The sequence below is a fragment of the Pyxicephalus adspersus genome, chromosome 11, assembly GCF_032062135.1.
Source record: "Pyxicephalus adspersus chromosome 11, UCB_Pads_2.0, whole genome shotgun sequence".
Lineage (NCBI taxonomy): Eukaryota > Metazoa > Chordata > Amphibia > Anura > Pyxicephalidae > Pyxicephalus > Pyxicephalus adspersus.
Window position 1 is genome coordinate 19530847 of NC_092868.1, and position 12836 is coordinate 19543682.

Here is a 12836-nt window from a genome sequence, read left to right on the forward strand (position 1 = left end):
ACACATATACATAAGAAGCAAACAAAAGAACGTGTGTGTGCTTGTGACTTTTGTGAGAAAATCTAGTTCGATGGCTTCACGCGCGGTCATTCGCAAGATAGTCGCGGGATTTACCCGCGAGAGGCTTCTCCGATCAGGCATCGGAAGGTTTTATATAGGCGCCTATGTAGAGGAGTTGAACTCGGTTAACTCTTGCCTAACAGGAAAAAAATAAGTGATTTAAAAATATGCTTTTTTCTTAGTGCACATAAATGTTTAAAACATTTAAACAGCGCAAACATTTTTTTTAGGGCTAAGGGTAACATGTGTGCCATTAGAAAGAATGATTTTTTAGGGGAACAGCGACTTTAATGCAAGCTCGCCAGTGTAAAGCTGCCAGAGATGCGCGGCTTCGGCCGCGAGCTCATTCAGTTGCTGAATTGCGCAACGGCTTACGATTTCGGATTGCGAATATGAATGCGCGAGCGAACGTCCGATTTTGCTTGATGAATTAGGGCCTTTATGTTAGTGGTTTAGAAATTAAAAATAATAATAATATATATCTGCCAGAATCATCTAAATAAACTGGGTTTGATATTTTGCTTGAAACATCCACATCTCTATGTCCAAACCACCCAGACCCAAACCATTTCAGAATATTTTGCTTACCACTACCTTGTATATGTGTGTAATGCTTTTTTGTGTTTTTAGTGCCATCTATAGTTGAAGGCTTAATCATATCCAACATATCTACTCATGAAATGACAATTTCCTGGATGAAATCCAGAGACCCAAATGCAGCTACATATACCTATACTGTGGATGTGCATGGGCCAAATTTTGTCAACCAAACTGGTTTAAAAACCAACAGCATAGTGGTAAAAAATCTTCAGGCGGGATCAGATTACAACATCACTGTCTATGCTCTCACTAACAATGGAGTTCAAAGCCCAGTTTCTGATGTTGCCAAAGCCACAACGTGTAAGTTCTTTGCTATTTATTTCCTGTTTTTTTGTCAATTTGTGTAAAGCAGGATTCTCCTGAATGCAGTGAAATGAGCTCACTTAAAAATCTCTAAATAGACAAAATTTTAACTTCACTATCTATTATCTGCTGAACTCCCCACCAACTAGATTGTAGGCTTGAGTGTGCAGGCTTGTTATCTGCACATTCTATTTATTGTACAATGTGTTAGCGGTTTAGGAATAAATATTAATAAAATATAATAATAATATTAATATATATCTGCCAGAATCATCTATATAATCTGTGTTTGATATTTTGCTTGAAACATCCACATCTCTATGTTCAAACCGTTCCTTTTCAAATTTAAAGAGAATTTCCACTGTGCACAATGCCCTAGAATCAACTAAACTGTGACTTTTCTACCCAGTTGTGTGGCCTGCAGGTTTATGTGATTTTAATGTGTCATATTTCTGATTTTAATATGTCATAACAACCTGATGTGAGTCTAATCATAAACAAATGAGTTGTATCCCTTTGCTGCATTTCTTTGCAAAGTTGTCAGTAAGTGGATGCAATGTTGGAAGAAAGTGGATAAAAACACAGTATAGTGCACCTTTTATTGTAGATATGGTCACAATGGACACAAATATGTATTGCTACAGTATCTGTGCGTAGAGCTTCAAGGACATGTTTAGGGAATAAAGAATAAAGGTTGACAAGTTACTTTGGGCTGCATGGTTGTTGTTTAGGACTTGCACCATGTCCACAGCCACAGCTGTGTTTAAATGTCATTGCATGGGATGCTTGTGCTGTGCACCCAGGAAGGGCAAACCAAGTGGATTTACACAACAGGTCCGAAAGGGCCCTTAATCAGGAGAATCATTGATTTGTCACTTTTTTAAAAGGTGCATGTAAACTATTCACTCCTCAGATACTAAACTAATTTGGAAATACAGGCAATAATTATTTGTTAAATGTATGCTTACCTTCAACCTAGAAAAATTCTGCCTGGATATAGTCAAGAAAACCACACTATCTGCAGTTGTTCAGCTTATCTAGCGTTTAGAATTTTTGCTTACCACTATTTTATGTATGTTTTTAATGCTTTTTTGTTTTTCTAGTGCCATCTATGGTTGAAGGCTTAATCATCTCCAACATATCTACTCATGAAATGACAATTTCTTGGATGAAATCCAGAGACCCAAATGCAGCTACATATACCTATACTGTGGATATGCATGGGCCAAATTTTGTCAACCAAACTGGTTTAAAAACAAACAGCACAGTGGTAAAAAATCTTCAGGCGGGATCAGATTACAACATTACTGTCTATGCTCTCACTAACAATGGAGTTCAAAGCCCATTTTCTGATGTTGTCAAAGCCACAACAAGTAAGTTAATAATAGTGTGAAACAACTCTTTGTTTCCTGTTTTTTTATTTTATCAATTTCTGTAGAGCAGGATTTTACTGAGTGCAATAAAATGATCTCACTTAAAATCTCTAAATAGACAGAACTTCAACTTCAATACCTAATATCTGCTGAACTCCCCACCAACTAGATTGTAGGCTTGAGTATGCAGGCTTGTTATCCACACTTCTTATTTATTGTACAATACGTTAGTGCTTAAGAAATAAAAGATAATATTAATACATATCTGCCACGATTATCTAAATCGGTGGTCGCCAACCTTTTCGGACTGGCAGACCTCTAAATTTACTGGCTCCAGACCACGCATGCGCGGGGAGCTGGGTGTCACTTAAATGGGAAGAAAATTCTCCTTTAGTGAGGTCATGATGCTAGAACCCGCCCACTCTCCCGTTGCAAGTCTGAGCCTGTGTGCAGAGCAACAACCCACCCATTTCCCTGAGCCTGGGATCCGTACGGGGGACATGGTCCGTGGCTCTGGTCAGTGTGCCCTTCCAGCGGCGTCCTTCTCCTGACCCCACTTGGGGGTGCACCGGCCAGAGCTGCAGACCACCAAAATTTTCTCACAGACCACCGGTGGTTCGTGGACCACCGTTGGTGACCGCTGAGCTAAATGATGTTGGTTTGAAAGTTTGCATGAAACATCTACATCTCAAACTCCAAACCACTCCTGTAAAACTATCCTTTCCTCAGATACTAAACTAATTTGGAAATACAGGCAATGATATTTATGAATTGTATGTTTTCCTTCAACCTAGAAGAATGCTGCCTGGATATAGTCAAGAAAACCACAAAATCTGCAGTTGTCCAACTCATCTAGATTTCAGAATATTTTGCTTACCACTACCTTGTATATGTGTGTAATGCTTTTTTGTGTTTTTAGTGCCATCTATAGTTGAAGGCTTAATCATATCCAACATATCTACTCATGAAATGACAATTTCCTGGATGAAATCCAGAGACCCAAATGCAGCTACATATACCTATACTGTGGATGTGCATGGGCCAAATTTTGTCAACCAAACTGGTTTAAAAACCAACAGCATAGTGGTAAAAAATCTTCAGGCGGGATCAGATTACAACATCACTGTCTATGCTCTCACTAACAATGGAGTTCAAAGCCCAGTTTCTGATGTTGCCAAAGCCACAACGTGTAAGTTCTTTGCTATTTATTTCCTGTTTTTTTGTCAATTTGTGTAAAGCAGGATTCTCCTGAATGCAGTGAAATGAGCTCACTTAAAAATCTCTAAATAGACAAAATTTTAACTTCACTATCTATTATCTGCTGAACTCCCCACCAACTAGATTGTAGGCTTGAGTGTGCAGGCTTGTTATCTGCACATTCTATTTATTGTACAATGTGTTAGCGGTTTAGGAATAAATATTAATAAAATATAATAATAATATTAATATATATCTGCCAGAATCATCTATATAATCTGTGTTTGATATTTTGCTTGAAACATCCACATCTCTATGTTCAAACCGTTCCTTTTCAAATTTAAAGAGAATTTCCACTGTGCACAATGCCCTAGAATCAACTAAACTGTGACTTTTCTACCCAGTTGTGTGGCCTGCAGGTTTATGTGATTTTAATGTGTCATATTTCTGATTTTAATATGTCATAACAACCTGATGTGAGTCTAATCATAAACAAATGAGTTGTATCCCTTTGCTGCATTTCTTTGCAAAGTTGTCAGTAAGTGGATGCAATGTAGGAAGAAAGTAGATAGTAACACAACATAGTGCACACTTTACTGTAGACATGGTGACAATGGACACAAATATGTGTTGCTACAGTGTCCGTGAGTAGAGCTGTAAAGACATGTTGAGGATATAAACAGTAAAGATTGACAAGTTACTTTGGGCTGCGTCGTTGTTGCTTAGGATTTGTGCCGTGGCCACAGCCACAGCTGTGTTTAAATGTCATTGCATGGGATGCTTGTGCTGTGCACCCAGGGAGGGCAAACCATGTGGCTTTACACAACAGGTCTGAAGGGGCCCTAAATCAGTAGAACCATTGATTTTTCACTTTTTTGCATGTAAAACTATCCACTCCCCAAATACCAAACTAATTTTGAAATATAGGCAATAAGTATTTATAAATTGTATGCTTTCCTGTAACCTAGAAGAATGCTGCCCTGGGTATAGTCAAGATAACCACAAAATCTGCAGTTGTCCAACTCATCTAGACTTCAGAATATTCTGTGTACCACTACTTTGTGTATGTTTGTAATACTTTTTTGTTTTTCTAGTGCCATCAATAGTTGAAGGCTTAATCATATCCAACATATCTACTCATGAAATGACAATTTCCTGGATGAAATCTAGAGACCCAAATGCAGCTACATATACCTATGCTGTGGATGTGCATGGGCCAAATGTTGTCAACCAAACTGGTTTAAAAACCAACAGCATAGTGGTAAAAAATCTTCAGGCGGGTTCAGATTACAATATTACTGCCTATGCTCTCACTAACAATAGAGTTCAAAGCCCAGTTTCTGATGTTGCCAAAGCCACAACACGTAAGTTCCTGTTTATAAAATGTTCATAATGGTGTAAAAACAACTGTTCTGTTATTTCCTGTTGTTTTTTTTTGTTTTTGTTTTTTTTTTTGGCAGTTTGTGTAGATTTACATATTTTACAATATGGTATTGCTTTATAAACAAAAGATAGTAATAATACATATGTGCCACAATCTAATTGATCTGGGTTTGGAATTTTGCATAGAACATCCACATCTCAAAGTCCACACCACTCATTTTCAAATTTAAAGATAATTTTTTATTATTATATTATTTATTGTACATTATTGTTATTACTATTATTATTAATGTACATTATACATTAGTGCTTTATGAATAAAAGATAATAATAGGAATAATAATACTGTGATAGAATTGATAACATTATGGCAAATTCGGAATATATTGTGCATCATGTGCTTCAGGGTTCCCTGGATTTGACATTTAAGGGCCTGGATAGGGCTGGTATTAATTTTATTGCTGCAGATTTTCAGCCCTTTATTTGGGATCCAGGCCCAGAGTGTCCTGGAAGGAATGGGTGGGCCAGGCACTAGCACTGGCTCTGGAGCACCTGGACTTTCATAATAAAAAGGCACCTGCCTTTGAAACTAGGGAAAGTTGCAGCACTGAAGCCAGGTGTGGCTTAGGGGTGAGGCTGTGTGCAGCCTGCATTTTGGGGAAGCACAGGAGGTCTCTCAAAATGTATGTTTGTGGGACTGTTAGAAGCCAGGAGTCTAAACTTTGTTTTTTTTTTCAAAAGTCATTTCTTGCACACTCATTCCCTGTTTTTTTTTTGTTTTGTCCAGAGTAGGGATTTAATTATTTCATTAAAATGAGTTATCTTTTTTTTGCCGATTACATTTTGCTTTTCACCCGGCTAGAGACATACCCTATATTCAGACTGTTTTTCTGCAGTTTGAAGTCTGGTCAGGTTTGAAGGTTAATGTGCATAAAAGTGAAATTTTCCCTTTAACAGGCCATAGACATATTGGGCAAGGGAGTCCCCTTTTGCATTAGCCCAGAATACCATTCTCTATCTGGGTGTGCAGATTGGTAGAACTCCCTCCTCCCTGTACAGTTTAAATTACCTCCCTTTATTGGTATAAATCCAACGGGAACTGGAGATGTGGTTCCATCTGCCTCTGCCTTTTCAGCAGGGTGCATTTGATAAAAATGATGACGTTCCCCAAACTCCTCTACCCTTTACAAACCAACTCGCTACTTTTTCATCCCCAGGATGTCACTAAGCTTCAGAAATGGTTTCAACATTTTCAACATAGAATGGCAAACGTCCTTGCTAATCTTTATGAAAACTATGTCTACCTTTACATGAGGGAGGGGTTATCTTCCTAAATGTGAGGACCTATAATTTAGCGTGTCTTACTAGACAAATAATTGATTGGATTAGGGGTTCATCTCACGTGTTAAATTTTCATTTGGAAAAAGCAATGGCACACCAATGGGACTTCAAGGCTATACTTCACTGTAAATTCCCGATGCTCCCCCCTCACTTAAAATATAATTTGCTAAACAGTGATACCATATTTGCATGGAGGGAGTGGAAGAAATAATAGGGCTATCCTTTGCTTTGTCACCTTATCTACTCATTGGCAACAACCCCATGTTTCCACAAGAAAGCTTCCATGGAGTGTTCTCGATTTGGAAAACTAAGGGTATTAGTTTGGTTGGTGATCTCCTCAAGGGTCGTATAAGCGACCTGCTTTCTTGGAGGGAGCTTAAGTTGAGATTCTCAGCCACGAGTATTGCGACTCACCCTCTCTATTATTTGCAGGTGACTGACTATATTCGTTCTCTTGTAGACGATATTAGAGGGGCTCTCAGGTCTAACTGTTAAGATAACATTTTGTCCCTAGGTAAGCTAACAATCACGGACATCCATATGTCGTTAGAAAGTTATACCAACAACTCCCTCCAGCATACCAATGTTCAGCAATGGGGTCAGGACCTCAATATACTTTTCCACAGGGCTTACAAAGTTTGTTGCCTGGTTGAGCTCCTTGCTCAGAGATGGCTCATGGACTTTTCCTGTCCCAAATGTAAGGAGTCGGCCACCTTTGTTCATAGACTCTGGACATCCCCATGCATTGGACATTACTGTTTGAGGGTCCTACAATATGTTTGAGATATTACTGGTCATTTTATAAAACTTTGTCTCTTTGGCTGTTGGGATAACATATTAGATGTGACTATGGACAAAGATCGAAAGGACTGGATATCTGTATGTCTGCTTGCAGCAAGGCGCACACTGATGTTGGGATGGGTTGATTCCCTCCCGCTGCAACTTGCAACAGTGGTCAATACGCTGAAACAAAAATTTCTCAAGGAAGTACTAGATGCTGAATTGCACGATGACAAATATATTTCTAAATTTTTTGACAAATGGTATCCTTTTATGCAACACACTTTCCCCACAGCAGTGCAAACCGAGATCTTAGAGCCCTTTTGCCACTCTACGTGGTATATTCTGCAGTTTCTCTGAAAACATATAAAACATCTACTGTATATGCCCCCCCCCCCTTTTTTTACTTTTCTTTTTCCAATCTCTCTAATCTGGAATACTTTATTATTCTTTCTGTATCTTTTCTAATGTTTGACTTTATTTTGTTGTTTATGTTTTTTCAAATTTTTAAAAAAAAAACTCAATAAAAAGATTTAAAAAAAAGAAAGGTATTCAGGTCATAACAACCTGATTTAAATATATGAAAATTAGTTTTAGACAAAAGAGAAAAATAATTCTTCTTTTTCGTAAAAAGTAAAAAAGGCCTACAGAATTCCAGAAGGTGAGGGTCTTTTTCAGACGTTGAACTTTGATTTAGGCAGTATCAAAGCTTGCTGCATTCACATGAACAGTGTGGAGGTCCACTGTACTGTACTATAAAGATCAAACAGATGGTAAAACAATGCATCTTGCATCTAATAAATAAGGTAAAATTCAATGCCCAAGCCAGTTGTGGATTTTTTATTTTCTGTGATGATGTGTGAGGTGCTTTGACTAACTGAAGTTTGATCCAATTTGGTAGGTCATTGGAAGTGCATAGGACACCAACAACTGGTTAGGGTACAGATTGCATCCTTTCATTATTAAGCCTCCACTGCATGGACTCTACCAAAGCAACTTGGCAGAGGAAAGAGCTCAGAATACATAGCTCCACCCCTAACTGCAGGTGGCAAATACTGCTAGTGAGGCTTCTGGCAGCAGTAAGGGAAAATGAAGGCTTGAAGTAGGGGCAGGGCAGGCAGCATGGGAGGTAAGAGAAAAGTATTTTGGCATATGAGGAGGAACCTCCAATGCAAGGATACTTTAATGTAGTTTAATAACAGTGACTCAGGAAGGAATTTTTCTCCCCTTTTTAAAGCAAATTGTACCAGGTTGTTTTTTGCTTCTGGACCAACTATGTTTTATAGGGTTTTATATTTGGGATATGTTTATATTCTATTTCTAGTGGTTGAACTTGATGGACATAAGTTTTTTTTTAACCTAACCTACTATGTAACTATGTCATTATTTAGTTACAAGGAAAAGGGTAACACGTCTGTAGAGTATTTTGGGAAATTTATGACATTAACCATGTCAGGAACATTGGCAGGGGTATGCCCCAAATAGTGAATGGCGGGTGAAGAGAGCAGCAAAAACATGGGATTACCTGAAGCCTGGAATCTGTAACAAGGAAATGTAACAAAAGATTGTGAACAATGGGCAGCATGGTGGCTCAGAGGTTAGCACTCTGGTCTTTGCAGTGCTAGATCCCAGGTTCCTATCCCAGGCAGGTGTTATCTGCATTGGGTTTCCATGTTCTCACAGTGTTTGCATGGGTACTCTGGTTTCTCCCCACATTCCAAAAAACATGGGTATAGGACAATTGGCTTTCCCCAAATTTATCTTGGATATTAGATTATGAGCCCCCTTGAGGGACAGCCAGTGGCAAGACAATGGACATCATAAAGCTCCGCGTAATATATTGGCACTATAAACATACTAGTTAATAAACTAGTAACAGTGGGCCTGATTTATTAACCCCCCTAGCGGTTATCCTAAGTGTGACTCGGGGTGGAATTTACCTGCAAATAGCGGGAATTCCAAGTCACACTTGGGGTAGAAGAAAATCACCACTTACCTGCACCCCGTGATCCAGCGATGCCCCAATCCATTGCCGGCCGGCTTCTGCATCATCTCTTCCGGGTGGTACGTTCGAGGGGTGTGGCCGGGTGGGAAATTTAAAAGCAGATTACAATGTAATCTGCTTTTAAAAGCTTTTTTACAGTGAAAAACACAACATAAAAATGTACATCTAGTAATATATAAATCATCATTGCCCAGTGCTCTGATTAACATTTTGCCCACTATTAGCGCTGACCTTGATCTGACTCTTGTTGAATTTTTGGTGGCTTATTTCATCACTTCCTGAATATATCATTTGATCACTTTGTCTTTGACCTTGAACATTCCTAACTGCTTACTGGAGACTTGACCACATGGCAACCAAAAGGCATCTTGCTGGCGCAAGCGCTGTTTTTGAAGAACTTGAAAGCAGCGACAGCAAATTGGAGGTACTTTTGCAATCAAGCAATAGTGAATCACCAGGAAATTTGTCATCAGATAGCGATAGTGAATTGAGTGAAGATTCCGAACCTGAGGTCAGTACTGTGCACACATGGTGTTCCATTGACCTTGATGTGGACCAGACAGCGCCCCCAAGATTTCCATTTACCAGCGCACCTGGTGTGAAAATTGGTCTGAACACCGCGACCCCCTGGCATACCTGAAGTTGTTTTTGACTGATAAAGTTATCGAAAAAATTGTTGCAGAGACAAACAGGTAAGCTGCTCTGTGTTTGATAACATAATATTTGCAACCTTCACCACGCTATAAAAGAACATATCATAAAATACCTTTTTTATGCAAACAGGTACGCTGCTCTGTGTTTGCTAACATATTACTTGCAACCCCCACCACACTATAAAAGAACATATCATAAAATACCTTTCATTTTTTTTTGCAAACAGGTACGCTGCTCTGTGTTTGCTAACATATTACCTGCAACTTTCACCCCACTATAAAAGAACATATCATAAAATACCTTTTTTGTTTTTTTGTTTTTTATGCAAACAGGTACGCTGCTCTGTGATTGCTAACATATTACTTGCAACCTTAACCACACTATAAAAGAACATACCCTAAAATACCTTTTTTATTTTCTTTTATGCAGGTACAATGGACAACAATTAGGTGCTCCACACCTGAGGTTTTCAAGAGGCAGAAAGTGGGAACCTATGACCAAGGATGACATTTGGCTGTTTTTGGGCTTGGTGATATTTGGAGAGTGGTGGGCAGAAGTGGCACTGGTCCAAAAATAAAATATTTGCCACTCCATTCTTTGGCACAGTCATGCCAGAATACAGATTTACCCTCATCATGAAGTATCTGCACTTTACCAACAACAAAGAGCTTGATGAGACTACCCATCCTGCATCAAAACTCAAGAAAATTTGGGAAGTGTCCCAGATGATTCTGCAGTACATTGCGTCAAAGAGAGCATGATTTGGTGTAAAAACCTACATGCTGTGCGAATCCTCAACTGGCTACATCTGGAATTCAGTCATATACAATGGAAAAGGAACACAATTCAACCCCAGGTACAGCAGGTATGGATTGGCAACATCTTCAGTGCTATCCCTCCTTGAGCCATTGCTAGATCAGGGCTATTGTGTCACAGCTGACAACCTCTACACATCTCCTGAGCTTTATGAATTTCTTTTGCAACACAGAAGACATGCAAATGGAACCATTAGGTCTAAGCGGAGTGACCTGCCAGCACTGTTGGCAAAAGAGAAGCTGAAGACAGGGGAAATTGTTGCCTGGGAGAAGAGCAAAATGATTGCCCTGAGATGATGTGATAAAAAAAGATGTGTTCCTGATGAGTACTGTCCATAGTCCCTCCACAGTTGTGGTGCGCACACAAGGTGGGAAAGAAGTGATGAAGCCACAGGTGGTGATTGACTACAACAACACCATGGGAGGTGTCGACAGAGCTGACCAAGACATTCTACCCAGCGATGAGGAAACAACAAAGGAAGTACTACAAGAGGATTTTCAGGCATTTTGTTGAGCAGTGCATATGGGATGCATACATTCTGAACAAAAAAAAGAGTGACAGGCCTGTGAATCATTCTGACTTAATTTAGAAGGTTTCCGAATCCATAGTCAAGAACCACCAAACACCATCAGTGGCTGTGAATAGACCTGGATGCCGTGCTGTTGCCGTTGTCAACCTAGAATGCTTGACTGGTCATCACTTCACAGAACACATGCCACCAACCCAGAGAAAGGGACCACCTACAAGGATGTGCGTTGTTTGCTGCTCAAACACTGATGATAGTAGAAGGAGGATCCGCAAGGAAACCAGATTCTACTGTCCTGATTCTGATGTTGGACTTTGTGCAGCACCCTGCTTCAAAATCTACCATACCCGGGATTTCAGTGAAATTTTTTTTGATAAATTCTTTCTTTTAATAAATTGCATTGGTTGTTGTGGTCTATTATTTCATTATTTTTTTATATTTATTATACCGTATTTTTCGGCATATAAGACGCTCCAGCATATAAGACGCACCCAATTTTAAAGGAGGAAAATCTAGAAAAAAAAGATTCTAAAAGATTATTCCCCTTCTGATCACCCTGTGCCAATTTATCCCCTTCTGATCACTCTGTGCCAATTCATCCCCTTCTGATCACTCTGTGCCAATTTATCCCCTTCTGATCACCCTGTGCCAATTCAACCCCTTCTGATAAATTGGCACAGAGTGATCAGAAGGGGTTGAATAGGCACAGGGCGATCAGAAGGGGATAAATTGGCACAGAGTGATCAGAAGGGGATAAATTCCCCACTCTGTGCCAATTTATCCCCTGCTGATCGCCCTGTGCCAATTCAACCCCTTCTGATAAATTGGCACAGAGTGATCAGAAGGGGTTGAATAGGCACAGGGCGATCAGAAGGGGATAAATTGGCACAGAGTGATCAGAAGGGGATAAATTCCCCACTCTGTGCCAATTTATCCCCTGCTGATCGCCCTGTGCCAATTCATCCCCTTCTGATCACTCTGTGCCAATTTATCCCCTTCTGATCACCCTGTGCCAATTCAACCCCTTCTGATAAATTGGCACAGAGTGATCAGAAGGGGTTGAATAGGCACAGGGCGATCAGAAGGGGATAAATTGGCACAGAGTGATCAGAAGAGGATCAGAAGTCCTGCATTGTGCTTTGCATCTCACTGCTGATACGAGCAGTGGCGTGGCCGGGACCCGGGTGGTATTTAAAAGCAGATTACTCGGTAATCTGCTTTTAAATTTCCCGCCCAGACACCCCCCCCCTCCTCCCCGACGGACTGGCGCCCCGGCATCACAGCGGGACCATCAGATCGCCACTAGAGTGCGGGGCACAAGTAAGAGGGGCTTCTAAAAGTACCCCAAATATGACTCTGGGTTACCGCTTTTTGCATGTAAAATCCACCCCGAGTCACACTGGGGATTACCGCTAGGGGGGTTAAAAAGCGAAATATTTCTATAGTTGGCACAGTATTTCGGTTACTTGCCAGATGTTATGGTTATCTGTCTCTTCTGCTGGTGGTGCTGAATACCTGATTACAATGAACTTCCACTGGTCACCAGCAGATGGCCACATCCAGGTAAAACTCGGTATGCAAACAGCCGGTAGCTCCCAATTTAAGGATTTGCCCTTCCGTGAGTCCTTGCCAGATCCTCAGTGTCATTTGGCCTGCTACCTGCTGTGCTCCGTGGCACTAATCCTTTTTCTTGTCCTAAGACTTGTTCATCCGGATCTGAGCTTGATGGTATCCGTGTTTCTTTAACCTCCCAACCGCTAACCCCGTACTTTTTCGTCCCAAAAATTTTTGCTACTTT

At 40.1% G+C, this 12836-nt stretch overlaps 1 protein-coding gene across 4 annotated transcripts in view; it reads left to right on the forward strand.

Annotated features, from left to right (window-relative positions):
* LOC140340209 (receptor-type tyrosine-protein phosphatase H-like) overlaps positions 1-12836 on the forward strand; it is a 362696-nt gene that overhangs the window by 143498 nt on the left and 206362 nt on the right. For all 4 annotated transcript variants that reach the window (XR_011922623.1, XM_072425256.1, XM_072425257.1 and 1 more), the window contains exons 4-7: positions 691-960; positions 2067-2336; positions 3256-3525; positions 4628-4897. Coding sequence is in view for 3 of the 4 variants with exons in the window: in XM_072425256.1 (XP_072281357.1) it covers positions 691-960; positions 2067-2336; positions 3256-3525; positions 4628-4897 (1080 nt within the window). In the remaining variant the exon portion in view is untranslated. The remainder of the gene's footprint in view (positions 1-690; positions 961-2066; positions 2337-3255; positions 3526-4627; positions 4898-12836) is intronic.